This window comes from Magnolia sinica, chromosome 17 (genome assembly GCF_029962835.1).
Source record: "Magnolia sinica isolate HGM2019 chromosome 17, MsV1, whole genome shotgun sequence".
Lineage (NCBI taxonomy): Eukaryota > Viridiplantae > Streptophyta > Magnoliopsida > Magnoliales > Magnoliaceae > Magnolia > Magnolia sinica.
In genome coordinates this window covers 53,088,946-53,116,725 of record NC_080589.1, presented here as the reverse complement: position 1 = coordinate 53,116,725, position 27,780 = coordinate 53,088,946, and the positions used below count along the sequence as shown (strand labels likewise).

Genomic DNA, 27,780 nt, shown 5'->3' with positions numbered 1-27,780 from the left:
TACGTCGAGCAACTCGTTCCGGTTTGCGAGATATGTCCGTTTTAAGGTTCTGACGGTCTTGATGACTTCCGCCTCCGATTGAGTCTTCTCTGGTTCATCTTGGACATGATAGTGTTCGCGACCCACTCTACATTAGTCTCCTCCACTTCAAAAGAACTCATCCTCGAGTTCTCGTGCTGCTTCGGTTCTTGATATTTTGTCTGGTGCATCATAACGATACCCAGATCAAAAGTTATGGTCAATTTACAGTTCAACTTTTTTTGGTCCAACCATGCTAGGAATGTATTGGTGCCACTTCCTATATTAGACCCTTTTGCTTGGAAAAAACTCGTCCTCGAGTTACTCAAGGAACTTGGTTCATGATTCTGAGATAACTTCTGATGCCGATGTTTATTAGCCATTTTCTTATACTTAGAATTAGGCTCTTAAGCTGACACAATACATGTACTTATGCTTTCCTTGACTTGACTAGTATCGATTAGTTCCTTCACTACTGCCTTCAAGATCTCACATTCTTTATGATAATGCGGGCAATTAGGCAGACTTGCCCATGAGACAAGATCACTGATTTCAAATCCCTTGGGATATTCGCAGGCTTCCTATATTCTTTCTTTTCAACTAATGCATATGTATCTCCTGTTTCCTCAAATTGTTTAACAAAAGCATGTTCAGTTGTGACAGACTGTCCCTCAACTTTAGAAGTCTCGGGTTAGTTCTCCCTTCCCATAGGGACGAGGCCAATTTTTCTACCATCTTTAGTAAATATAAATACGTTATCCCAACCTCTATGCGTAGCAATAACATCAATATTATTTTACCATGGTCAACCAAGTAGCATATGGCAAACTTCCATGTCGACTACATCGCAAAGTACTTGATCCTTATAATTTTTACCAATTGAAAACAAGACAGTGCGTTGTTCAATTACCTCTGTTTTGTTGACCTCATTGATCCATCCAATTGTGTACGGAGATGGATGCTTTTCTGTTTTCAGTTACAGCTTTTCCGCCATTATTTTCGACACGAGATTCCTACTGCTCCTGACATCGATGATCACATTACAAACTTTTTGGCTTACAGTGCACCTCATTCAAAAGATGTTGTCTCGCTGTAAATCTATTTCTACCTTGGCATATATAACAGCTTCCTCACGATCAAAGTAGTGGCTTGTGATTTACCATCGTTTGATGGTGCTTTGCAAAAATCGGGGTTGTGTTGTACAAGGACCACGGGCGGTTGAGAATCGCTTTGAGCTTGGGGCAGAATTAGCACATGCACAATACAGTTTAGGGTTGCCTATAGCCCTTGCTTGGTCAACTCACTCTCCTAGTGGATAACTTTCATTCTTTCCAAAACATAACGAATCCCTAGATCACTGTTCACATGATTTTGGTTCATACCTTCGTTGTTTGCCATCGGCCAGAGGGGAGTCCTCGCTCTGATACTAATTGATGCTGGGAGGAACGTGATGAGGTCAATCACCATCTTACTGAAGGATAACTACTTCAAATCCATAGAGCTTCTCTAAACTCCTCACAGAGACTTCTCGAATTCATGAGGAAAAGAAATAAAAATAATTTTAAAATATATGAAAGAAACTTGTTAATCATTGATAAATGAGTCTACAACCCTTTAAATATACCAAGACTTGGAAGAAATTTAGGAATTAAATTATAACTAAAACTCCCTAAAATTAGTAACTTACTATAAATAGTAAATTTCTATTTATAGTAAGTCTCCTATGTGGCTTAACCACGTTATTCTCCTAATTTTTCTAAACACTTTTCATGTTGGACACAACTCCTAAAGCCCAACGGATGAAGAGTTATAATTAAACTAAAACTTACTAAAAATAGTAAAAACGAAAATAAAGATGGAATTTGACCATCGGTCTGATGGAATTTTGAAAATTCGGTGTGGAAAACCTAGCCATGTCGGGTTGATTGGCTAAGGGCCCGTTTGGCCGGGTGGATTGGAAGGGATTGAATGGTATTAGGGTGGATGGCATGGATTTCTAGGTAATGATGGTGTTGTCAGTGGATTGTCTTGAGATCCATGGGATTGCTATATCCCTGGATTGCTATATCCAGTCTGTTTGGCACGTCCGGCCAATCCCGGGATTAAACCTTCCCATCCCTTCCAATCCCTCGAACCAACCACGTCCCAGGCAAATTTGAACGGATTAGGGTGGATTGGATGGGATTTAAAGGTAATGATGGTGTTGTCAGTGGATTGTCTTAAGATCCATGGGATTGGGATCAGATCACCGACTCTGTTTGGCACGCCCAGCCAATCCCGGGATTTAACTTCCAATCCCTTCCAATACCATCCAGTCCCTTCCAATCCAACCGGCCAAACGAGCCCTAAAGTAGCACGTCCTACCCCAAAATCATATGGTGCGTCGAGCAACTCATTCGGGTTTGCGAGATATGCCTATTTTAAGGTTCTGACGGTCTTAATGACTTCCACATCCGATCGGGTCTTCTATGGTTCATCTTGGATATGAAAGTGTTCGCAACCTACTCTACATCACCAACCAACCATCATACCAAGTAAGCCCACCAACACCATCAGCTACCAAACAAAATCAACAACTACACCTACAGCTTGCATCCCAACCACTCCATATAGCATAATGATCAAAACAGAGGACATCCTGCCACACCACCTGAGCAACAATATGACCAGCTCACTACCCACTACTACCGCAAGTATACAATGAGATGAAGCTGCTAATTTAGGCTGAAGATGAAGCTGCAAGGGGCTGAGATCCTCATCAAAGCTATTGTTGTAGCTGAAACTTAGGCTGATTTGTTGCTTTTGGAGATGGAAAAGTTATTGCTTCTTCAGACAAAACACCCCGTACCACCGGGGACTAGTAGCATCTAGTAGCATTGGAGCCAATTCATTTCTCTGAAAAGCTTCTGAACAACTTTGGAGCAAAGATGCGACACCATCAAAGATGTTGGTGAACCTGGCAAGCTAGAAGCGGAGAGGTGCATAACAGATACAAGGAACATTGGCTAGGCTGGGGGCTATTCACCTCAGATGGCGGCTTATGAACCTTATCTTTAAACACATCTTTCGGGAAGGAAACTCGGTTGCAGACGCATTGACTAGGCTGGCTAGTGAGGGTCAATTGGATCTCTTTTACTGCAACCACGTAGATTTGTCGAGGGCTGTTAGGGGTCCGCTGGTGCTAGATAATGTCGGCTTAGGAGCGCCCAGGTTGTAATGGGTCTAGCTGCAATTCTTCTTCATGCAGCGCATGTTGGGGAAGCCTCTAGTAGAGTGTTGTGTTTCGCTCTTCTGCGTGTTGGTTAGCTGTCTGTGCCGGGGCGCTGGTGGGAGTTTGACCGGCCTAGATTGGCGCCAGGTCAGGTTGTTGTGGTTGCATCTAGTCGGGGCTGCGTGGTTTTTGCTCTCCCATGTATTTAGCCCTATTTTGTCATGTACAGGTTGGGACGGCTGATAGGGCCTGTCTAATTTCTCAGCCTCCCGTGGAGTCCTCCTGGCAGTGCTGGCCGCTGCTGGCTACCTCCTCTCTCGCCACTGCAGCGCTTCAAGGGCCCTTCAGATTTTGTCTCTGCTTTCTTTCCCTGTAATGCCTCGTGAAGGTGTCCTATATGATAGGCAGGGTCCGGAACCTTTTTGTTAGGGCCTACCCGAATGGTTGTATATTTCAGTTCTTCATTAATAAAGATCAGGTGGATCGATTTCCACCTTTTATTAAAATTAAAAAGAAAAAAGAAAAAAATTAAAACTAAAATTAAGAAGAAGAAGAAGAAGAAGATACAAGGAGCATTCCATTCTGCACACCATACAAACAAACATGCCCCCATCTAAAATTCTATCCAATCAACTGGGCCTTCTTCTTACCACCCCATGTTCCCGCGTAATCTAGATTAACCAAGCCCCTGATCTCCCAAGGGAGTTCTTCTGGTTTTTTTTTTTTTTTGGAGAGCTCCTTGGAGATGTTTTCTCCCTAATTCACAAGGAGATACTTCTCATCTGAATTTATGGTATATAAGAAAGTTAGTTTTCATCATGTGCTTCTAAAAGAGCCGGCACCCGCTCCCACTTCACCAACGCTTTTGCTGAGTGCTGGTAATTCTGAAAGAAGCGTCGCTAAAAGTGGAACAAGCGCCGCCAAAAGTCAAGTCAATACAAGCGCCGGTAAAAGTATGGCGTCGATAGAAGTCTACACAAGCGCCGGGAAAAGTCTTTGTATAGATTTGTGAGGCCCCAGATTTTTTTATTATATATAATTCAATTAAAACCTATATTTTTTTTAATATTTGAAACATAAAAAATGATGCAATATTAAACAAAATTTCCCGAATAGAAAAGTTCCCAATGCTTAAATTATACACACGAGAAAATGAAAAGCCTGATACTCTACAAGTCTTAAATCTAAAATCCAAAACATTCATGAATTTCACAAAAAGACCATATCCACAAGGAAATGCATTTTCCCTTAAGGCCTGCTTGTTTCACCACGTCCTTTTATCAGTGTAAAATGCAAAACATCCATGTTAACTAAATGAGTAATACATTAAAAGGGCTAGGATATCACTGATCTCCCCAACTGAAGAAAACACCATTTCATGTCCTACAGGAATGAATGGAATACCAAATACCAATATCAACCAGAAAAAGTTAGCAACCATAATGTGGATTACTCTTTCTAAGCATGCTTCCAAATGCACCATTAAATATTTATTTACATGAACAAAACAACAAAATACCAGACCTTTTCAAAATCTTTTCTGGCAGATGCTTCCTTCTCAAGTTTCTCTTTGTAATCATTGTCAACTTGACTCAAATGTGTCTGGATGTGCAATACAAAATCAAAAGACTTCAAATAAGCTTCTGGATAGTATGTAGAATTAGAATGCACAAGACTTGCAGAAACATCCTAAACCATCTAAGCTTTATACAATTAATTGGGGGTCAGAGAGCACAGGTAGAGGTGTTACCTCTTCTACCAAACGAGCTGTTGTTCTAAAGAAATTTACTGAATTTTATTTAAACTTATGTTAATTAGTTCTATTTTATAAATGCAGAGGGAAGACAAAACATGGACCAAACACTTCAACTAAATCATTAATTATGGATGATGAAGATAACCATACACATATGCCACATGTATAGTACAAATAATAGGTGGATGATAACTCCAATGCACCTAGGAGCATAGGTCAAATACTCTAAATGACCAATAAAAAAATCGAATCAGTAGCAAGATACAGATCTTACAAGCTCCCGGAGAAATACTTCCTTGTGGCTATACAGACTGTGAAATATCAAGTCCAAAAGGCGGCTGACCTGCATAATTAAGAAACCATGAGAACAATCAATCAGATATAAATAAATACTTAGAATATTACATAGGATAGATGCCATTCACATATGAAAACTATCTTAATATGCTTTAACCCAAAAATCACAAGCTACTTATTGAGAAGTCATGAATTGTTACATTTTTTTTTTTTTTTTGAAGACACAGGGTGTCCCCACCTCTTTTTTGAAGTGAGACTAATCCCTAGGATACACGCAATCACCCACAACCACATCTATCGGGTAAAGCCAAGGAGGGGAATCAAACCCTCACCTATAGGGAGCAAACCTATGGTGAAGACCATTCGCCCAAACCTCGTTGGGTCATGAATTGTTACACTTTGGCATATGTTTCTTGGATAATTACTAGAATGCAGTAAACTCAATCATCCAAAAGGTATTTTATTCATCTCGAGTGGTCAGCATGTCTCTTCATTGACATTACAAGAATATAAATGGAAAAAATAAGAGTGAAGATGAAAAAGAGGGTTGCGGCATAGAACGTGCCATAAGTTTCTAGCTTTTGTATATTAAAATTCACAAAATGGAGCTCCTTTCACCCGTGTCTGAAGAGAGAAGGAAGCCTAAGGTACAACTATCACCCCATCACTCAATGATCCGGACCATCGTTCTATAAAACTAAACTGTAATTAGATCACAAGGAATAAAATCTTAATTGCTACAAATATCACTGGAAATCTCTGCCCATGCTAACTGGAAAATGATGGTTGAAAAAAAAAAAAAAAGTTTCTTACCTTTGTATAGATAACACTAATCTTTGATCAGCAAGGTACTTTGCCATGTAATCATAGGCTCTCACCATATCAAGTTTACATGTGATTCCCTTTTTTGGTTTCCATATACTGTGAATTGATGCACTTGTGGCAATCAAAGTTCCATCTATAATCTGTCTACTATATACAAAAGCTCCCTGCACCTTGGAGATACATTTCCTAGCACCTTTTGGAAGTGGATGGTAGTATTTTAGCATGGATTTTGTAGGTACTTTCAATCAATCTGATTGGCCTAAAATCCCTCAAGGACCCACTCCTTTTTCTTTGGAACGAGCGTAATAAACGATGTTCCTAACTCCAATGAAAATTCAACTACTTTCAAAAGCCTATATGTCAACTAGTACTCAAAGATTACATGCCAAATAGTACTTGAAGCTTACATGTCAACCAGTACTCAAAATTCGTGCAACCAACTCTATTAGACAACTAAAATCAAGATCCTACACTGGGTATTTGAATTTTTCTCAGAAGTATAGGGCGCCAAATATGAATTTTTGGGTAATTTATCCATCCGGCTAAACAGTAGCAATTATAAACTTCCTCAGATGCATGTGTGAATTGAATTGCAAACATTCAGTTTAATCAAGAAGAATTGACCAAAAAGAAGAAGGCAATGTTCCCAAGCATTTATGATAAGTAGTGCTCAAGTATACAACTCGGTAGTAATGCCTTGTACTAATTTGTGTTTGCATTTGATCATGGACCTGTAACTTCTAAAATGATGTAAAAGTGGTGTTCCATCAATGATTTTAAGAAGAAGAAGAAAAAAAAAGAGAGAGAGATTTTCATTGATCTAACAAGGATGGTTTTTTTTTTAAAATTCTGGTGGTTATATTACAGGAGGAAATGGAGAGAAATCATAAATAATCATCATCAGGTAATGTTAATGATTTTTATTTTTTTTCACAGAAAGGTTGGCAACAAACCCACTCTTGCGAATTTTTTTCCAAGCTTCTTTGAAGCCTCGCTCAGTTTAACACCTGAAACAATAGGCCATGCATCATGTGGAGTTATAAAACAAAATTAGAAACTTCTAGCAACCAAAGGGATTCCATCAAACTTTTGAACTAAAAATGAAAAAAGAATTGCAGTGGACAATGGACATTGCTCACCAAAGAGTTCAAGGCCTTTCACAATTGTGACACATTTGCGTTTATTTCGAACAACCTTTTCGATGACAACTTCTTGTTTCTCCTACAACAAACATTGGCATTTCAATGAAGAACAGAAACTGATGGAACATTACTAATTCAAATATGAATGACTGGAGTATTAGTCTCGATATAAAATGATGAAAACTCAACAATTGCGAACTTGGCAATGGCAAAAGAAAGATTGATAGCATGAAGTCATCATATAGAATCATAACCCCAACAAGTTCATGTTGCTATCTAGTTTGGAATAGTATTTTTATTCTGCAATAAAAAGCCATTCCTAAACATGAATAAACAAATGCACATCACAAATCAATTAACCGTTAAAACTATAAATCCAGAATGTTCAGATGAGTTAATCATAGAACAAAACTACTCAAACAACCATGAAGCTATATAATCAATTAACCGTTGAGTAGCAGCAAAACAAAAATCAGCTACCAATAATGCTCTGAAACTGACTGTGATTAACACTGAAATCATAGAACAAAACTACTCAAACGCACCCATTTTTTAAAATTTTTTTTTTTGTATTTATACACCTCATTTAGCAGCGCCCTGTTTTGCTCAGTGCCAGTACAATGCAACTCCGAAAGTGCCGACTAATCCCCTTTTTGTTGTAGTGATGTGAATGTACAGTCATTTTTATACTTGTTAATACACACCAAGCATGATGCATAGAGATGCATATACATGGTGAAAGAGAAAATGAAGAGAACTTGAGAGAATCCATCTACTAACTTCATCTTTTTTATTACATAAAGACTGTTTTATTGGCAAAAGATAAAAAATTCCATTTCACATTACCATGGAGAGGAAAAGGAAATGACCCCTTACTGAGGAAGTCGTAGGAAAAGAAAACTGATTTTCGGAAACCACTGGAACCATCACATCAGGTGACAGTATTCTTTCCTCTGTTGTTGTATCCCATTTTCCAACAATCCAAACAGACCCTATTCCAAATTTGGCCCATGGATAACAAAATAGATACGCTATTCCAAGAGATGAATTCTTGTCAGCGATGGAGTTAGCTTCACTCAGAAGCTTACACCCTTAAAGCAGAACATCTTTTCAAAAACTCTTGTTTTCCTAACTCATACAATAGAAGCTCTCTTTAACTGATTCTGAAAATATCAAAATTACAAACCTGAGAAAAGAAGATACATAAATCACATCAACCATCCAATTGACAGGCTAGCTCTTTGGAGGCCCATGGTCTAAAAATTGCATGATTGCATGTTCCTAATCGTCGTATCAATAGGACCACACTCTTCACCAAAAGAAAAGATCCAAACAATGATGATTGTGAAGATGACATATTGAAAGGAGATGATCCTATTAATGAGGTTTGCCACTTTACCAAATGGTCCAATGACCCGACCCACATAAAATTCATTTGGCCCACCCCATTAATAACTATACCGGGGTCGAGTTGGGTAGGGTTCAACCTGAGCCTGGCCCATTTTCTAACCCAAAGTTTAGCCCATTTAGCTTGGCCCAAATCCTCCTTAAAATAAATAAATAAAAATAATATATATATATATATATATATATATATATATAAAAGACCCTTCCACAGAGAGGACCATCATATAAACGGTTTGAGACATCAAAAAGGGCCCAATTCAATGGCTATATGGCAATAAGTCGGGATGTACTCCAGCAAACCTCAACAAGAAACAGTGACATTAGATTTTATTTTTATTTTTTTAAAAGAAATTCAAGGTTTCTTACTGTTCCACTAACCCAATTTTATTAAATGAATAATAAGAGCAATTTCCAAACAAGAAGAGTGGCACCTACATTTAAAACAAGAATCCTTCGGTCGTGATTTTCTTACTTGGAATTGTTATGTAAGTTCATCTGTCCCATCATGAGTAAGGACCAGAGATAGAGCTATTTTGATCAACCTCAATGGACGAAAAGGTTGCTATCCGTTTAGTAGCCCATGGCCAACCTATCATGCGTGTATGCCATCTTGGCTGTTGAAAAGGTTGGCCTCAAGTTGAAGATCGTTGTGAGAAAAATGCATAAAAATTGTTAAAACAGAGACATTTCATCAAACACATGTTGTGCAAACCTTAAACATTCACAACAAATGATGAATGGCAAGATTATTCTATATCTGCATCTATTGTATAAATGGCATACATCTATAAAAACCCAGACCATCTAGATCATTGGTCCCATTGTTTACCAGAAATGGCCGGGGACGAGGTGAAGGGCGGGGGCTGCTGGCCGCACTTAGAGTGGTGAAGATGATGCTGGAGAGGATGCGCCGTTGCTGGAGACGATGCGTCGTTTCCGTAGAGGGAGAGGTAGATCGAGAGAGAGATAAAGATCGAGAGAGATAGGGAGATTGAGAGGGAGACGGAGATGCAGATCGAGAGAGACAGGGAGATCGAGAGAGATAGAGGGAGAGGAGGGTTTGGGGGCGCACTTGGAGGGAGAGGGAGATCGAGAGAGACGGAAGGAGAGGGAGATGTAGAGAGTGAGAGGGAGAAAAGGGTTTTGGGGATTATCGGGCGGGGAGCCGCTAGGGGGCGAGAGAGAGAGAGAGAGAGAGAGAGAGAGAGTCGGGGTGGGGAGAGTGAGAGAGTCGGGCAGGGAGCTGCTGGGTTTTATATATATATATATATATATAGCATAGGCTTGCCAGCGACCGTCACTACCTAGCGCCGGTAGAGGATAATCTCCACCGTCGGTTTTGCCCCTTATTCTTATTATTCTTATTCTTGTAGTGTGGAAGCAAAGAAACAACCAATAAACATATATGCTCCACCAAAGAGTTTCTATGATATTCCTATGAGGTTATAAGTCTGTAATGGTGGGACTCATAGTTCTAAGATCCAAACTACTGATAGGCCCCAATTTGGAGGGCTCATGCATTAATTATTCTCCTAATTAGAAATACTAACCTTTTTGGTGGCTAGCAGATAGACGATCAAGGGAAAAAAGGATGCGAACCAATTGTGCATATTCGACAAAGAAAGCCGGTAAATTCAACTGCTAGGATTTTCCAATCTTAGAACTTCTTTTATAGTGTGGGGCATTTAGTGTGTAAGACATCACATTGATGGCTTGAATTGTAAAGCTGTGAAACCCTTCCAAACAAACGCCTGTCTTTTGCACCATAGTCATTTTACCGTTGATCGTTTGATACAATTACATATTAGATACTCCTTTTAAAATGTTTGTTGTTTTTTTTCCATCCGAACCATGTGTCTTTGGGGGAAAACTATTTATCAACTGATGCCCCGTGTGACTATCACACTGACTCCTCGTGAGTCTTGCTGCAGATGGTTTTCATGATGTTTGAGAGAATCCACTCCATTCACAAGTTTGACTATGTGATTTTATATAGTAGACCGAAAGATGATGTCGATCAAGCACTCGAGTGGCCCAAAAACCAACAAAAAGTTGACCATTAAAGGCCATTTGCAACATTTTCTTGTTTTGAGACCCACACATGGGTTCAATCAGACTCAATTTTGAGCCTGTACCTTAAAATTAGATGGCCAAACTGGTGGATGAGTTGAATTTGTTACAAACATCATAAAAAGGGGCCTCACCAAGATTTGATAACAATTAATGCCCTATCACATCTCTCACTCCACGTTAGTTTCATTGGGAGATAATTGTTGTGATCATAAGGTCCACTATGTTCTTTGATATATATCCTAGCTATCCACCATTTCCTTCATGAATTTAAGGCAAGGCTAAAAATTAAATGATCCAGATCCGAATCTCCGGGGGGACCACAGGTCAGGTAAAAGTGCATAATAAATTGAAGATTCTTCAAACAGTCATGGAGCAACAAAAATTCTGGATCAGGGACAAAATCCAATAGTTAGGTTCAACCCACTAGGAATAACCTTCTAAATAGTTGGGAATGCCATTTCAACAGTTTGGATGGCCTAAAAAATATGAAATGTACCATTCATAGTTTCAATGATGGTAAGCTACCAAATACTTTTTTCTGGGACTCACCTGTACATTTGATCCACCTGGATTTTGGGCTTACACCCTAATATAAGATGGCAAAGTGGTGGACGGTTGGGATTTGCAACAAGAATCACGAAAGTGTACTCCACCGAAATTCAATGGAAAGTGACAAACATTGTTGCCTTGTCTCACATCTCACGACTCCTCGTGAATCTCACTACAAGTGGTTTCTATAATCAGGGGGCCACCATGATATTTAAGAGAAATCTATGCCGTTTACAAGTTTGGCCATGTTATTTTTACTTAGCCCCATAAAGATGAGCGAGATCAAGTACTCAAGTGAGTCACAAAGCCAAAAAGAGTGGATTGTTAAAGCCCATTGTCCAACATTTTGCTGTTGTGAGACCCACCCGTACATTGGATCAACCTCAATTTTCGGCCCACACCCTAAAATTAAATGGCCAAACAAACAGGGGGTCGAATTTATCACAAGAATCACAAAAGTGGGTCCTGCCAAGATAAAACAGACTTTAAAGCCAATGGTCCACATTCAACACATGCCCACCATGCAACCCACCATATGAATGCTTTATGTCACGAGCACAACATGCAGTCTGTAGGTAGCATTTTAAATTAGCAACTGATGTCTTGTACTCACATATCTGATCCCACGTCAGATTTCAATGGGAGATGGTCATGGTGATCATGGAGACCAACATTTTGTTTAAGAAAAATCCAAGCCGTCCACCATTTCCCTCATATGATTTTACAGCTTGGGCCAAAAAATGATCTGAATCAAAAGCTCAAGGGGGCCACACGGCATGTAAAAGTGCATATTCAACGCAAACCTTTCAAATTGTCAAGTGCCATAGAAATTTTAGATTATGGACAAAATCAAGTGGTTACATTCAACCCATTGTGAATAACCTTCTCAACAGTTGGAAATACTATTTTAACAATTTGGATGGGCTAAAAGCATTTTTTTTTTTTTTTTTTTTAAAGACCATATATTGATAGTTTCAATGGTGGTAAGCTAGTGACCACTTTTTTTCCATTGTGGGACTCACTTGTGTATTCAGTGTTCTTGGATTTTTGACTTACGCCCTAAAATAAGAGGGTGAAATGGTGGAAGATTTGAATATCCGACAAGCATCACAAAAGTGGGCCCCACTAAAATTAATAGATTATGATTACCACTTACCACGCCTTGGTGTAATATTTCATTGGACTTAAAATTGCACAATGTAAAACACAACACCTTAGTTATGAACGTGTTTGTATGATGGGAGATGGTTGCCGTGAATAAGGGTCCCACCATGTTCTTTGCAAGAAATCTGAGCCACCCACCATTTCCGTCATTTGATTTTAGGGCTTGGGATCTGAAATGATTTAGATGCAAAGCTCAGGTGGACAAAATGACAAATAAAAGTATATATTGAACATATGTCATGGGACTAAAGAAATTTTAGATCAGGTATAAAAATTCGGTGGTTACATTCAGCCCACTGGGAATGAGTTTCTGAACAGTTGGAAATATCATTTCAACAGTTTGGATGGCTTATAAAAATGAACCATTAATAAATTCAATGGTAATAAACTACCAACCTACCTTTTCCTGTCATAGGACCTAATTGTGCATCAGTAACTGCTTGATTTTGGGCCATGGCCTAAAATAAGATGCGAAAATAGTGGACCTTTTCCTATCGTGTGACTTACCTCTGCTTTGGATTTGAGACAAGCATCATTGTCGGTCCACAGCATAGTTCTACACACGTAGGTTAAAATCATTGAGTTTGTTTGAAAACAGGGATAAACGTTTTTTTTTTCTTTTAGTGAGATAATGACGGGTGGTTTAGCCATCCTTTAGTTAAATTAAAACAAGACGGCTTTAGGACCATCTTTCGAAAAAGTACGTGGGTTTTTGGAAATACTTTTTCGAAAAGTTTAAAAGTCATTTCTTTTTTAACAATAGCTGAAAAGATATGTAGGCGTACGTCAAAACCTCTAATTTTTAACTAAATAAATTTAAGGATTGGAATAATATCCCTGGTATGTTTCTTTGCAAGGCCTATTACAACCATCATATTAGATAATCTTAGTGGGAAAAGAGAGCATTTTCATATACAAAATTTCTCATATTCCAATTGCCCTGGATTCCCACATTTGACAACAGTATGCTAACATACAATCTTCATAATTTACTAATAAAACTATTAAAGCATGGAGAATATACTAGCAACTAACTTGGAGCGATGTATCTGTAAGTGCCTGCGAGTGTAGTCCAATTTGAGGAATCGGGTATCAGCAATCGTCACTACAAGAAAAGCGGCCTAAGCCGACTGATGGCCCAACCCTTTACCCGTGGCCAGTTTTACCGGCCGTAGGCAAACGGTATACCCTATAAAATTTATTTAAAAAAAAAAAAAAGAGCCCTAATCTAGCGCTGACTCTCTCTACCTCTCCCTCTCCACTCCCTCTCCCTCTCCCTCTCCCTCTCCCTCTCCCTCCCTCTCCCTGTCACGCGCTCTCCTTCTCCCTCTCTCTCCCTCTCCCTCTCACTCTCGCGTGCTCTCCCTCCCTCTCTCTGCCTCTCCCTCTCCCACTCACGCGCTCTCCTTCTCCCTCTCTCTCACTCTCGCGTGCTCTCACTCTCCCTCTCCCTCCCTCTCTCTGCCTCTCCCTCTCCCTCTCGCAAACTCTCCCTTTCCCTCTCCCTCTCCCTCTCCACTCGCTCTACTCTCACTCTCACTCTCCCTATCTATCTCTCTCTCAAAACCCTATTCCTCTCTCTCTCTCTCTCTCTCTCTCTCTCTCTCTCTCTCTCTCTCTCTCTGCCTCTCTCTCTCTCTCTCTCTCTCTCTCTCTCTCTCTCTCTCCTCGGCCCTCTGCTGCAGTTCAGTCTTCTGCTGCTCGTGAATCTCGGATTCTCATCCATCTCGGGTATGTTTTGTCGAATACAAATCCCTAATTAGGGATTTGCATTGTTGAATCCCTTCTTAGGGATTTGCATTGTCGAATCCCTTTTTAGGAATATGCATTGACGAATCCCTACCATGTGATCTTTACTCGTTTTCTTTTTCTTTGGATTGTAAATGTGGGTGTGATATTTGCAGATTGGGTTTACGATGGTAGAGACCATTAAAATTTTAGTGTCTGCCATTCTACAACTGGAAGCCTAATAGGAGAAATAATCTTGTGGTTTGCAATTCTAATTTCTGCCTGATAATCCATACTTAGAGAGACTTACTTTATGGTTTATTAAATCTAAACTATCTGCTTTATTCTGTTGCTTGATTGCTTGCTAAATTGAAATTCTAATTCCTTGTGGTAAATGGTAATTTCCCAAGAGATCTGTCAATATTGGGAGTATTTTTAATGTTTCCTTGGTCCCCACCATTTTCAGTGGCAACATGAGTAACATTTAGGTATTTGTCAGTGGATCATTTTTGAATCACTAATGAAAAATTTTATTAAAAGAAATACCAAATGTCAGATACAGATAAGGCCAAAAGGCTAACATTCCAGAAGAACCGATCAAATAGATAGAGGAAAGAAAGGAACCCACAGCTTCCGCCCAAGTGCAGACTCTGCATTCCATTTAGTGTATTCCAATGCTATTTTTATTTTCGATATCTGTGTCAATGTGCATATGGGTGTGTTGGTATGTGGCTGTAAGTATCTAATGCTTTGACAATGGTTTGAGAGCAATGAAACTGAAAGTGCTTTGCAAGGTGTCTTGTAGCATATCATTGAGTTGCAAATTCATATGATTTGTACAGTGTATGTGTACTGGGTGATTTTAAATAAGGAGGAAGCATATCTCCTCTCCTTGATAATTTGCACGGTATGTAGGGCCTTCAGCTTGTACAAGTGGGCCCCATGACTTCGCAATCCAGACCATTGAGTTAATGGGCCTCACTTTGATGAACTGTGTTGTGAAAGTCTCCTTAATGGGAAGTCCTAACCCTTTGACTGGGGGCCTGCAACTAGATGGCTAAGTGTCTTTAGAAGGAACAACATTCAGGGCATTTGCCGACGGTTTTGACCACTGGTAAAGGCCAGTTTTCTTGTAGTGCGTGTAGTTCCAAAGTCCGAGACACTAGCCTAGTTCTGAATTCAACAGAACATTGTTGCTTGATAGGTCTCGATGGACAAACGGCAGGTTACAATCATGGTGCTTGTAAGATAAAGCATGGGTCACGCCTTTGATAACATTCACCCTCAAAGTAGAGTCCAACTGTGCAGCTCCTTCACCATTGCTTTGGATGCTTGCCAAGCTTCCCCTTTCCATATACTCGTAGACTAGAAATAAAGATCGAGCATCGGAACAGAAGCCATAAAGTTTCATAATATTGCGATGACAGATTTCCGTTAATGCTTTTATCTCATTCCTAAAACTTCTTTGATCAGATTAGTACCCACCTTCAAGTGGGTGAAGTTTTTTCACAGCTACTATCTGGCCTCCTGGTAGATTTGCTTTGTAAACTTTCATATACGCTCCAGTTCCAATGCGGTATTTGTCATCAAAACCATCTGTTGCCTCTACAATGTCTTCAAACGTGGCAATCCCATCATAATTCCATGTTGAAAAGGTATTTCCTTTGTTCATTTCAAGAACCCCTTTCTATATTCTTCTTCTTCTTCTTTGATAATAAATGGAAGAAATTATGCCAACGTTTGGAAATAAAAGAAACAATACTAAGAAGAGAAGAACAATGAGGATCACAACTTTTGTCGCCTTTCTTTGCATCACCATGACTTATTAAAGAGACATTGCAAGGTTGCAAACCTTGCACTTCACCACATAAGCCTTTGTTTTGTATGAATGCCTCTGCTGAAGCCTTCTGAAAGGCTTTGCTACTAGGAAGAAGACCTTCCAAAGCATTGTATGAAAAATCAATGGATTGTAAGTTGATCATCCCTTCCAAAAGAAGGCGGAATGGAACCTAACAACATGTTGTGAGAGAGGTTAAAATTTTTCGGACTAACCAATTTCGCGAGTTATAGAGGTATCTTTCCATTGAGGGAGTTATGACTTAGATTTAGTAAGCCCTGCAGGTATACTAGCACTACACCAAAAAGGCCATTTAGGAACGGGTACGTCTGTGGTTTTGAAATGGCTTAAAACTGTGCCAAATTTGTCACGGTTTTAAGTCGTGACAGAACCAAACATAAATCCCTCTTTTCTAGCCCCAATCTCCATCCCGCTCCCTCATCATCTCTCCCTCTCTCCCGCTCCCCATTCCCAACTCTCTCTCTCTCTCTCTCTCTCTCTCTCTCTCTCTCTCTCTCTCTCTCAGCAGAAATTAGGGTTTGGGAAAATGGCAGCAGACAAGGGCAAGAAATCCAAGGTTGCAGAAAGAGGAGATGAAGATGATTCAGATCACATCGATGGAGAGCTCATTCTCTCCATCGAGAAGCTTCAAGAAATCCAAGACAAGCTTGAAAAGATAAATGAGGAAGCAAGCGATAAATTGCTGGAAGTGGAGTAGAAGTACAATGAGATACGCTAACCCATCTATAGCAGACGGAATGATATCATTCATTCCATTCCTGATTTTTGGTTAACTGCATTTTTGAGCCACCCTGCACCCTGTGATCTTCTGAACGAGGATGACTTGAAGGTTTTCAAGTACTTAAATTTCTCTAGATGTTGAGGATTTCAAAGATGTTAAATTGGGATATTCCATTATGTTGTACTTCTCTCCTAACCCTTATTTTGAAGATGCAAAGCTTACAAAGACGTTTTCCTTCTCTGATGATGGAACTACAAAGATAACTAGTACTGCAATCAAGTGGAAGGAGGGTATGGATATTGCTAATGGTGTTGATCATGCGAAAAAAAGGGAGCAAGCAGCCCTTTCATGATGAAAGTTTCTTTACCTGGTTTAGTGAAGTTCAATAGAAAGATCTTTCAAAAGGGTTTCATGATGAGGTAACTGAGATAATTAATCAAGATCCCCCCCCCCCCCCCCCTCTTTTTTCTGTTGGAAATCTGTTGATTTTATGCATTTTATAGCATTTTTATAGATGCAGATTTTTTTTCTTTTTTTAATTCGATTTGATGTTGATTTCATCAGATTTGATGGTTTACTTCCGAAATTCTCTGTTGGCAGGTTCCGTTCAAAGTCCGGTGGTGATTTGAGAGGAATGGATGACAGGATGGTCTCCTCCCTCGATAACCTGAAGAATCCGAACAACATCTCTTACCCCTCACACAGAGAGGCTTCCGAGACTGACAAGATACTCATGGGCCCTCTCAACTTCAGTGTTGATTGGCAGATGGTTGGTTGTCCAGTTGCTTTGTGGTTCTACATTGTCTTGGGTATTTTTTAATGGCTCTGATTTACTTATGAGTTTGTGATTGCAGAAGCTAATAGGCTTGAATGTCGCAATGTCAATAGTAGAGGTCGAGTCTATTTATATATTATCTGATTAATTACTTGCCGCGATATTTTCAAGCACTTATTTATTACTTTTCATTCTTCTTGAAGCTAACAATTTAGTGTAAAATAAAAAAGAAGAAAGAAAAAGAAAGAACAAAAAGCCATGGCTTGTGAAATCTACTAGTGTATGCATTTCTGTTTTGGCTTCATGAGTAATAAAATTTAATTTTCAGGGAGGTAACTATAAAGGGATAAATAAGGCCTTGTCTAGTTGACAGCTTTATGAAAATTTCATTTGTGGCCATGCAGTTTTCGAAGACTCATTTCATCTAAAATGTTGTTTACATGACAGTATATATTTCTTATTTTTTCTTATAGCACTGTTTGGATGTCCTGCACAAAATGCATTTTGTCCTGCACGTGCCTGGCTACGAGGAAAGTGGATCTGGGGAAGAGACCATCCATGCATATAAATCTCTTGCTACAGGGGATGGCATGTCTGACAAGTGGACTGGCCTGATTTTTTAATCAATTTTCTATACTGAATGGTTTATTTGTTTTCATTGAAGGGTGGTCTCCCTGATGAGTGGACTCCCTGATGGTCTAGTCACCTTCATGGTTGAGCATACTTTTTCATGTGTGCTATGTATAAATTGCAGGGAGAGGGTGTGTGTGATCTAGTAAAATTTCACCCATCTTTCTAGCAAGCTTTCACTACCATTTTGAAAATGGTGGTGTCCCACCAAACGCATGCTTAATTTATGTTAATATAGATCTTCCAAATTGCTGGCTCATTTGTGGATGGAGCATACACCAAGCAATTACCCTAAATTTTCTCTATGATTTGAGCCACTTACCATTTCAAGTTATGCATATCAGACCCCAATTACTGCCTGATTTTACGTACATGATAATGCCTAATATTATAATTTAATCGTGTTTTTGTTGTAGGATGTAATAAGGAGCTTTGATTGAAAAAGAGTATTAAAAGTATGGATTTAACGCTCCGAAGTCACCGAGCAAGGAATGAACTCCAAGGGACCGAGATCGATGGATATACACGCCGAGATTCGAGAAAATTGAGAAATTGAAGCTTAAGTGGCCCGAAAGTTAGTCGAATGCAAGATCACGGGGTTTCCACCATCCACTCGGTTCGAAACTTCATATATGGCACGAGGACCATAAATTAACCGTACACGTCAAATTTCAGCTATTAGATTCTTGTGGAAGTGGCCCAATAGAGAGATCGAGGATAATAACCATTAAGAAAGCATCTTGGACATCCTTGGGAGATCTGGACCTAAACTGAATCGATGGAAAGAGCACGAAAAACGGTGGATATTTGTCAAATTTCACTTCTTTTGAATGGTGCAGTAGGGAGAAACAAACGGCAGAAGATATAACAAAACAGAATGGCAAATCTGTAAATAGATGTGCCATGCATGGCTTACGTGAAGCCCATTATTTTTTTAACGGTGAATGTTGTCCATACATTGGTTAAGCGTGTGGCTCACCCTGAAGTCAGATCTACTTTAAACTGGAAGCCATGGGCTAACACTATGTATAGGAGCTGATGGAGGGAGTGGATCTCCAAGAATGTCATCATAAGTGGGCCCCACCAATTTTTTGTACAAAACATGCAAATAGTGAAAAAACGTCCAGTGATGTACGTGCTTGTGATTGGGTTTTGACAGTGAGCCCCATCCATCATCCTTTTTCATGATCTGGACTGTCCAATGTGTCCTAGAGGGGTGGCTTGACCCTCTCCTAGGTGGAGGAATTATAGAAGATAGCATGAAGCGGATTTCAACCATTCAAACGGAGGACGGACGGTAGAATAGAAAATCATGTAGCTCATTCAAAAACGTCCCAAGGGATGTTGATTTTACGGACAGATTGCAAGGAAAATGGGAGTTTGGAGGCTCCGAATTTGACTGCGTAAGGGTCATTCACGCCATCGACTTTCCAATTTGGTGGACTGCTGTGCGTAAAGACCTCTTCCGCAGCCTATTTCTTTTGGGACTCCACAACAGCTCCAAAGGAGGCCTTTCATCTTTAAAAAGGAGGAGACGTGCAAGAGAGAGGGGGAGAGGTGGCACGTGAGCGTGGAGGGAAGTTTGGCATGGGCAGCCGTGGAGGCCAAGAGAGAGGGGGAGAGGTGGCACGTGAGCGTGGCTTGGGCTGGACGTCAGGGGCAGAATTGAGAAAAAAGCCGGCACGTGGAGTTTGGCTTGGCTGGAACAAGGAGGACGATTGAAAGGGAGATGGGAACGTGAAGACAGGGAGGAGAGAGAGAAGTTTTTTTTTTTACTTTCCTTGCTGTGGTTTTTCTTCCCTATTCTTTTTCTTTTGTTTATTTGTTTATTTGTTTATTTTAGCCTATTTATGTGTGGCTAAACCCCTTAGCTAGGGCTAAGAGGTGAAGCCTGTAGCGAGATGGGAGATACTATTTCAAGCTTTTAACTTAAATTCATAAACTGAATTTGATTTGTGTTGATTATTAAAGGAATGTTTTCTTAGTCTTTAATGATCTGTTGTGACTAAAATTACAATGGGTCTGCAATGGCTTTGAATATTTCTTTTTCCCTTTTTGATGTTTATGACGTCAGGAAACCCTGTTGTTCATCATTGTCCCATGGGCATGGTAGGATGACAGTACCTTCCTGATCTTCATACATTGTTAATTGGTTGGTAATTAGTTTAATTCTATTGTTTACTCTGTCTCCTGGGCATGGTTTGGTGATGGAATCCATTCTAATTCATATACCTTTCATCTCTTGAAAACCAGATCAAGTAAGTTCAGTTTGAATTCCATAATCCTTGATGCAGGCATAAGATCTCCCTGATCCCTACAAGTGGATCCTCTGAATCCCTAGTTTCCACTCCTCTAAATTCCTTAAGTTTTACATTAATCTCTCACCATTATTCATCAATTTATATTTGATTTAGATTGCATCTTAGGCTAGTTCTATTTCTAGTTAGTTTCAGGAAACGTACAAGTTTCAGTCCTTGTGGATTCGACCTCGGTCTTACCGAGTTTATTACTACATCACAACCCTATACTTGGGGAGTGAACAAGTTTTTGGCGCCGTTGCCGGGGACTGACGGTTACGTTTTTCTGAAATTAATTAGTTTTAGAATTAGGTTAGGATTAGGATTTTACTAACTTTAGGTTAAAGGTTTTTATTTTATTTTATTTTTAGAAACTATTATTTTATTTTTAGAAACTAACTTGTTTTCCTGTTTTGTAGGATCCTGAAATAACTTCTAAACTGGTAATCCCTTTCTAATTCCTCTACTTTTTCTATTTTTAGAATTAGGATTTGAGTTTTGAAAATTTTCTATTTTCTAGTATTTTTCTATTTTTAGGAACTAGTTTATTTTTAAACTTTCATCTTTTGTTTTTAGAAACTAGGTTAATTATTGCCCTTTTTAGAAATTCTTTCTAATTTTAGAAACTAACTCATCTTTCATTTATTTTATTTTTAGGCTTCGATTTTCTATTTTAGAAACTTTCTAATTCTAGGTTTAGGGAACTTTCCTTTTTAGAAACTAACTTTCTATTGTTTTCTTTTACAGGATTTAACATAGGAGCTTCTCATTTGGTACCTTCTTTCTAACTTCTCCTCCTCTTACTTTCCATACTTCTGTAGGATCTTTTCTTCTATTTTTTTTAGAATTAGACTCAGAGTTAGGGTTCTACCATGGAAACGTGGGTACGTGCATATGCCGAGATGGATAAGAGATATTGGGGAATGCCTGAGGGTTGTGGAATTCAACGTATACCTCAAGATTTTTCTCCATCAAGAACAGACATTGAGAACCGACTAAAACGTTATGTTCCATCTGTTAATAGGGCCGTATATGATCGTAATTATGGAAACGAGGATTATTATCAACCATCATATTCTCCCATGTATGATCAGTATGACTATTACCAGGGGAAACATCAAAATTTGGGAGATGAACCAACTATATGTTATAATGATTATCCTCTTAGATACCCTACCATTGATATCCAACCAGAAACAATCCAAGAGGATTCAGCTCAGTGTAGCCTGGCCTATCTCACGAAAATGAGAAATTCATTGGAAGTGCTTAATTCGCGCCTTGATAAGATAGAGGAGGTTCGGTTATCTCAGCCACAATTCATTCCAGAAATACAATGCGAGAAAAGTGATCCTAACTCGCTTTTGAAGAACTCTGAAATTACAAATGAGGAATTGGATTCCATTAATGAGCATACGGTTCAATTTTCCGATGAGTTGATCTCAATGACTGCTCAAAAGAATGGTGGAGATACATGGGTGTCTTTCGAATATAATGATGATGATATACTTCACTCACAGGATACACTAGATTTCAATGATGAGGGAGATGTTGGTTTATGTGAAACTCAACCCAATCTGGGAATAGAATGCGAGGAAAGTGAACTCACCCCAAATGTGCACTGCACTGAATTAGACAATGATGCTTATTGGGATGATGATCATGAATATACAGCCCAAGGTCCCCTAGAATCAATCTCAAGTTTGGTCCAGGTCAATGATCAAGATGTACATGAAGTGGTCGATCATAATGAGCCACTCCCCTCACCTGACATGTCTGATTTTAAAGTAGAGGATGAGCCCCTTACAATCGACCCTTCTAACTCTTGTGAAACATGTTTGGACCACTCCTCTGAATTAAATGATGATATGATTCGGGAGAAGGACGAGTTGCTCGCTACGACCTTGGAAATTGAAACCACTAAGTTGAGGCTACCATCTGAGCTGTACAAATTTGACAACTCAACACCTCGATTGAGTAGTTTCAATGAACAAAGTAATCACATCGATGCTTCCCCTATTGATTTTCAATCTATCTGTGTAGGGCTGGAGCAAGAGAGCACACCTCCGTTTACCTTTAAAGACAATGGATTCCTTGGGCAGATCATCACAAGCTTTAATGTGGAAAATGAGTCACCCTCAGCTGAATGTCCCGACTCTTTTGATGATTGTTTGGCACACTTTGTAGATTCAAATGATCCCATGATAAGAGACATAGTGAATGCCTTGCAAGACGACATCTCGGTAGTCATCACTGACCGAGTGAACCCTTACTCTGAAGCCCCTTCTTCCACAGATCCTGAATGTTTACCATTAAGGGAGGAGGAACTGAAAATTGAACCGAAGACTGACACTTCGGAATGTGTTGAGACTACATTACTTCTTGCGAAGTTTTCTAAACTTTATCTACCTGTAGTTTCTGATTCACTATGGAGTACTAACGTTGAAACTTCTTCTGTCACAGGTGAATCGTATATACGTTGGATACCTCAAGCTATTCAATGGAAAATTTCTTATGAGGTACATAAGTTTTTATGGAAGGTCATGCTCCAAGGCGTCCAAGCCTATTGCAAAAAGGGTTTTTGGATGATCCTGTTGAGGAACTTACTGAGAAACTTATCAAGATATTGGCTGAAAGAGGAACCTTGCGGCGGGATAGGTAGGTTTATCGCTTTCATAGGACTAAGGTAGTTTGCTTTATTTGTCTGGCTGAAGATGGTAAACTTAGCACTCCTGGGAGCCAACCCAGCTTTTCATTCCATTTCATTTTCCTAGTTAGTTAGTTCAATGTTTGTGGGTAACATTGCTGCAAACCCTCACGAGACTACAACTCGTCCACTAGGGGCAACCTAGGGGTTTAAAGGCTTGTTGCATACGCTAAATGCAATCGAGAGCACCTGCGAAAGTGGTGTAGGTAGGATTTTATTATTTTACTTCTGTTGGTTTCTCTCTTGTGCTGACCCGCTCTTACGTAGATATCTTTGGAAAGCCTCTTGATTCTTTCGTCCAGGTACTATCTTTCCATCACTCCTCTTATATTTTCGTTGTCCCATGTGCATTGCATGCTTATTTCTTTTACATTGAGGACAATGTAGATTTTAGGTTGGGGGTGGGAGATTAGGTTTCCTAATCAGTGTTTTCTTGGTTTTGAACAAAAATTGTGAAATTTTTCAAAAAAAATTTTCTGACATTTTTATGAATCCGAAGTGATTTTGACAACCATCTTGGATTTAGAATTACAAGATGAGTGATGTTGGTAATTTATGACTCTTAGATTCAGTTATTTATTATATTAGATTTCACAGTTAAGTTTGAAGTGTTAATCTCTGATTAGAAGTTGTAAACATTGATTGAGTTATGATCTCACATGTCACATCTCGCTTTCACATTAAGGTTTCAGTTTGATATTGAAGGATTTACTTGGTACTCACTAAGCTTGAAGGGAACCAACCTGAGAAATTGAAAGGATTGGGCAAATGGTCGACGCCATAGGTTTGCTCCCTATAGGTGTAGATTTAATTCCCTATGAATGATATGTGAAAAATTTGGGTGTACAGTTTTCATCATAGGTTTGCTCCCTGTAGGTGAGGATTTGATTCCCCTTCTTGGCGTTACTTTTAATAGAAAAATCAAAAGCTGAAGGAATGAAAAGATGATCTGTGAGGCAAGTTTTGGTTATCATGAATCTTCTTATTGGTTACTAATGATATCCTGAAATAGAGAAGTGAACTTAATGATGATAAGCCGAGATTTCATTATACACTCATGGTACTCATTGTTTAGAATTGTTTTAATTAATGCATAAATACTTTAAACTTAATTATGAACTTTATTGTGCGCTTTATTCCAGGAGGAAGTAATGCCCAACAGTCATGCATCTTAGAATTTTCGTATCTAGATTGCTTTTCAAAAATCACTTGAGTTCATAGAGATTGTCCTATAATTCTCGACTTATTTTTCGCATGCTTTGCTCGGGACTAGCAAAATGCTGGTTGGGGGTTGTGTTGAGGGTCGAATATTGTATATCAGACCCCGATTACTGCCTGATTTTACGTACACGATAATGCCTAATATTATAATTTAATCGTGTTTTTGTTGTAGGATGTAATAAGGAGCTTTGATTGAAAAAGAGTATTAAAAGTATGGATTTAACGCTCCGAAGTCACCAGAGCAAGGAATGAACTCCAAGGGACCGAGATCGATGGATATACACGCCAGAGATTCGAGAAAATTGAGAAACTGAAGCTTAAGTGGCCTGAAAGTTAGTCAGAATGCAAGATCACAGGGTTTCCACCATCCACTCGGCTCGAAACTTCATACATGGCCTGAGGACCATAAATTAACCGTACACGTCAAATTTCAGCTATTAGATCCTTGTGGAAGTAGCCCAACAGAGAGATCAGAGGATACTAACCATTAAGAAAGCATCTTGGACATCCTTGGGAGATCTGGACCCAAACTGAACTGATGGAAAGAGCACGAAAAACGGTGGATATTTGTCAAATTTCACTTCTTTTGGATGGTGCAATCAGGAGATACTGACGGCAGAAGATATAACAAAACAGAATGGCAAATCTGTAAATAGATGTGCCATGCATGGCTTACGTGAAGCCCATTGTTTTTTTAACGGTGAATGTTGTCCATACATTGGTTAAGCGTGTGGCCCACCCTGAAGTCAGATCTACTTTAAACTGGAAGCCATGGGCTAACACTATGTATAGGAGCTGATGGAGGGAGTGGATCTCCAAGAATGTCATCATAAGTGGGCCCCACCAATTTTTTGTACAAAACATGCAAATAGTGAAAAAACGTCCAGTGACGTACGTGCCTGTGATTGGGTTTTGACAGTGAGCTCCATCCATCATCCTTTTTCATGATCTAGACCGTCCAATGTGTCCTAGAGGGGTGGCTTGACCCTCTCCTAGGTGGAGGAATTATAGAAGATAGCATGAAGCGGATTTCAACCATTCAAACGGAGGACAGACGACTAGAAGATCTGGTACCATGGGCCGCATCAAACTCGAGACCAATCAGCCTGTCCCACGGACAGATTGCAAGGAAAATGGGAGTTTGGAGGCTCCGAATTTGACTGCGTAAGGGTCATTCACGCCATCGACTTTCCAGTTTGGTGGACTGCTGTGCGTAAAGACCTCTTCCGCAGCCTATTTCTTTTGGGACTCCACAGCAGCTCCAGAGGAGTCCTTTCATCTTTAAAAAGGAGGAGACGTGCAGGAGAGAAGGGGGAATTTTCAGACGGACGGCTGGAGCGTGTGGAGGGAAGTTTGGCATGGGCAGCCGTGGAGGCCAAGAGAGAGGGGGAGAGGTGGCACGTGAGCGTGGCTTGGGCTGGACGTCAGGGGCAGAATTGAGAAAAAAGCTGGCACGTGGAGTTTGGCTTGGCTGGAACAAGGAGGACGATTGAAAGGGAGATGGGAACGTGAAGACAGGGAGGAGAGAGAGAAGTTTTTTTTACTTTCCTTGCTGTGGTTTTTCTTTCCTATTCTTTTTCTTTTGTTTATTTGTTTATTTGTTTATTTTAGCCCATTTATGTGTGGCTAAACCCCTTAGCTAGGGCTAAGAGGTGAAGCCTGTAGCGAGATGGGAGATACTATTTCAAGCTTTTAACTTAAATTCATAAACTGAATTTGATTTGTGTTGATTATTAAAGGAATGTTTTTCTTAGTCTTTAATGATCTGTTGTGACTAAAATTACAATGGGTCTGCAATGGCTTTGAATATTTCTTTTTCCCTTTTTGATGTTTATGACGTCAGGAAACCCTGTTGTTCATCATTGTCCCATGGGCATGGTAGGATGACAGTACCTTCCTGATCTTCATACATTGTTAATTGGTTGGTAATTAGTTTAATTCTATTATTTACTCTGTCTCCTGGGCATGGTTTGGTAATGGAATCCATTCTAATTCATATACCTTTCATCTCTTGAAAACCAGATCAAGTAAGTTCAGTTTGAATTCCATAATCCTTGATGCAGGCATAAGATCTCCTTGATCCCTACAAGTGGATCCTCTGAATCCCTAGTTTCCACTCCTCTAAATTCCTTAAGTTTTACATTAATCTCTCACCATTATTCATCAATTTATATTTGATTTAGATTGCATCTTAGGCTAGTTCTATTTCTAGTTAGTTTCAGGAAACGTACAAGTTTCAGTCCCTGTGGATTCGACCTCGGTCTTACCGAGTTTATTACTACATCACAACCCTATACTTGGGGAGTGAACAGAGCCACTTACCATTTCAAGTTATGCACTTTATCCAAAATGTGCACTACAATTTGTATGGTCTGAATAGCCATACATGAATACCGCATGGAGGAGAGTTGATACCATTTTTCAAAATGGTGCCGACTCTTCCATTGGGACACTTGCTGATTATCTTAGCCATTCATTTGATGGGCCACCATTTGTAAGGTTAGGAGCCCCATCAGTATTAAGCATTAAGGTATTATACATCATTGGAACCCCAATTAGTATGATTTGGATGTTTGTATGTGCATGCCATGTGTGGTAGATGCAGATAGTGGTGAAACCAAAGCTTAGTTAAATTGTTCCCTACAACAGACATGTCACTAATAGTTACAAGATAACTGCCATATTGCTGTTGAAAACACTATATAAAGTTATTTCAAGGCTCTTCATGTAAAATCATTTCATTGTATTATTCCTATGGATGACATGTTTATCAATTCAAAATCATGTTTGTTTGAGACTATGGATGACCGTTGATTGAGTTGAATGGTGGAATGGGATTCATGTAGCGGACCCTATAGTTCTTGTTAGTTTAGTTTGTCTGTTCTAATATGTTCTTTGGCCCTTAGTTGAGCTATTCATTCTATTTCTTTATTGACTAGATCTTTTGGATCTTTTGGGTTCCAATTGTCCATGAACGGGGGGCAAAATTTCCCCATTTTGAAATGTTGAACTGGAATATTATATTATATTATTGATATTTAACTGGAGATATGCGTGTTATACTCACCTCTTCAGTTTGTAAAGGTGAGAACCACGATTCTCTTGTCTAAGCTATTGGTTTGTTTGAGCTTGTTTCCAGCAAAATTCTTATAAAAACGGCTTGTAGGTAAAACTACAAGAAAAAGGTGCTTTTGCCTCAGTTCAAAACCGTGGTTAAAATGGTTAAAAAAATGAGCTTTAGCTTCAGTTTTGCCTCAATTATCTTAACCGAGGTTGGAAACGCTGTAGCTAAAGGCTTTAGCCTCAATTTTAGCAAGCGAGACAAAAAAGACTTCTATAGCCTCGGGTCTTGTAATGAAGCTAAAAGAACATTTTAGCTTCCATTGCCTTGAAATGAGGCTAAA

At 39.4% G+C, this 27,780-nt stretch overlaps 1 protein-coding gene, 1 long non-coding RNA gene and 1 pseudogene across 3 annotated transcripts; 1 reads left to right on the top strand and 2 right to left on the bottom strand.

Annotated features, from left to right (window-relative positions):
• Window positions 1-5,005: 5,005 nt before the first annotated feature.
• On the bottom strand, window positions 5,006-9,623 carry LOC131231508 (uncharacterized). Of its 2 annotated transcripts, none has more exons than XR_009164397.1 (4): window positions 9,486-9,623; window positions 7,247-7,328; window positions 7,065-7,114; window positions 5,006-5,328 (listed from the first exon to the last, which is right to left on the bottom strand). It is a non-coding gene; the product is annotated as an uncharacterized LOC131231508 (long non-coding RNA). The 2 variants fall into 2 exon arrangements; XR_009164396.1 differs by having other exon boundaries at window positions 5,007-5,328; window positions 7,061-7,114.
• A 5,709-nt stretch (window positions 9,624-15,332) lies between these two features.
• LOC131230520 (MDIS1-interacting receptor like kinase 2-like) lies at window positions 15,333-15,842 on the bottom strand. Its single transcript, XM_058226431.1, has 2 exons — window positions 15,656-15,842; window positions 15,333-15,535 (listed from the first exon to the last, which is right to left on the bottom strand). Exons 1-2 carry the CDS (start codon window positions 15,840-15,842, stop codon window positions 15,333-15,335), a joined length of 390 nt encoding a protein of 129 aa, XP_058082414.1.
• A 647-nt stretch (window positions 15,843-16,489) lies between these two features.
• LOC131231152 (NAP1-related protein 1-like) lies at window positions 16,490-17,165 on the top strand (annotated as a pseudogene).
• Window positions 17,166-27,780: the final 10,615 nt, after the last annotated feature.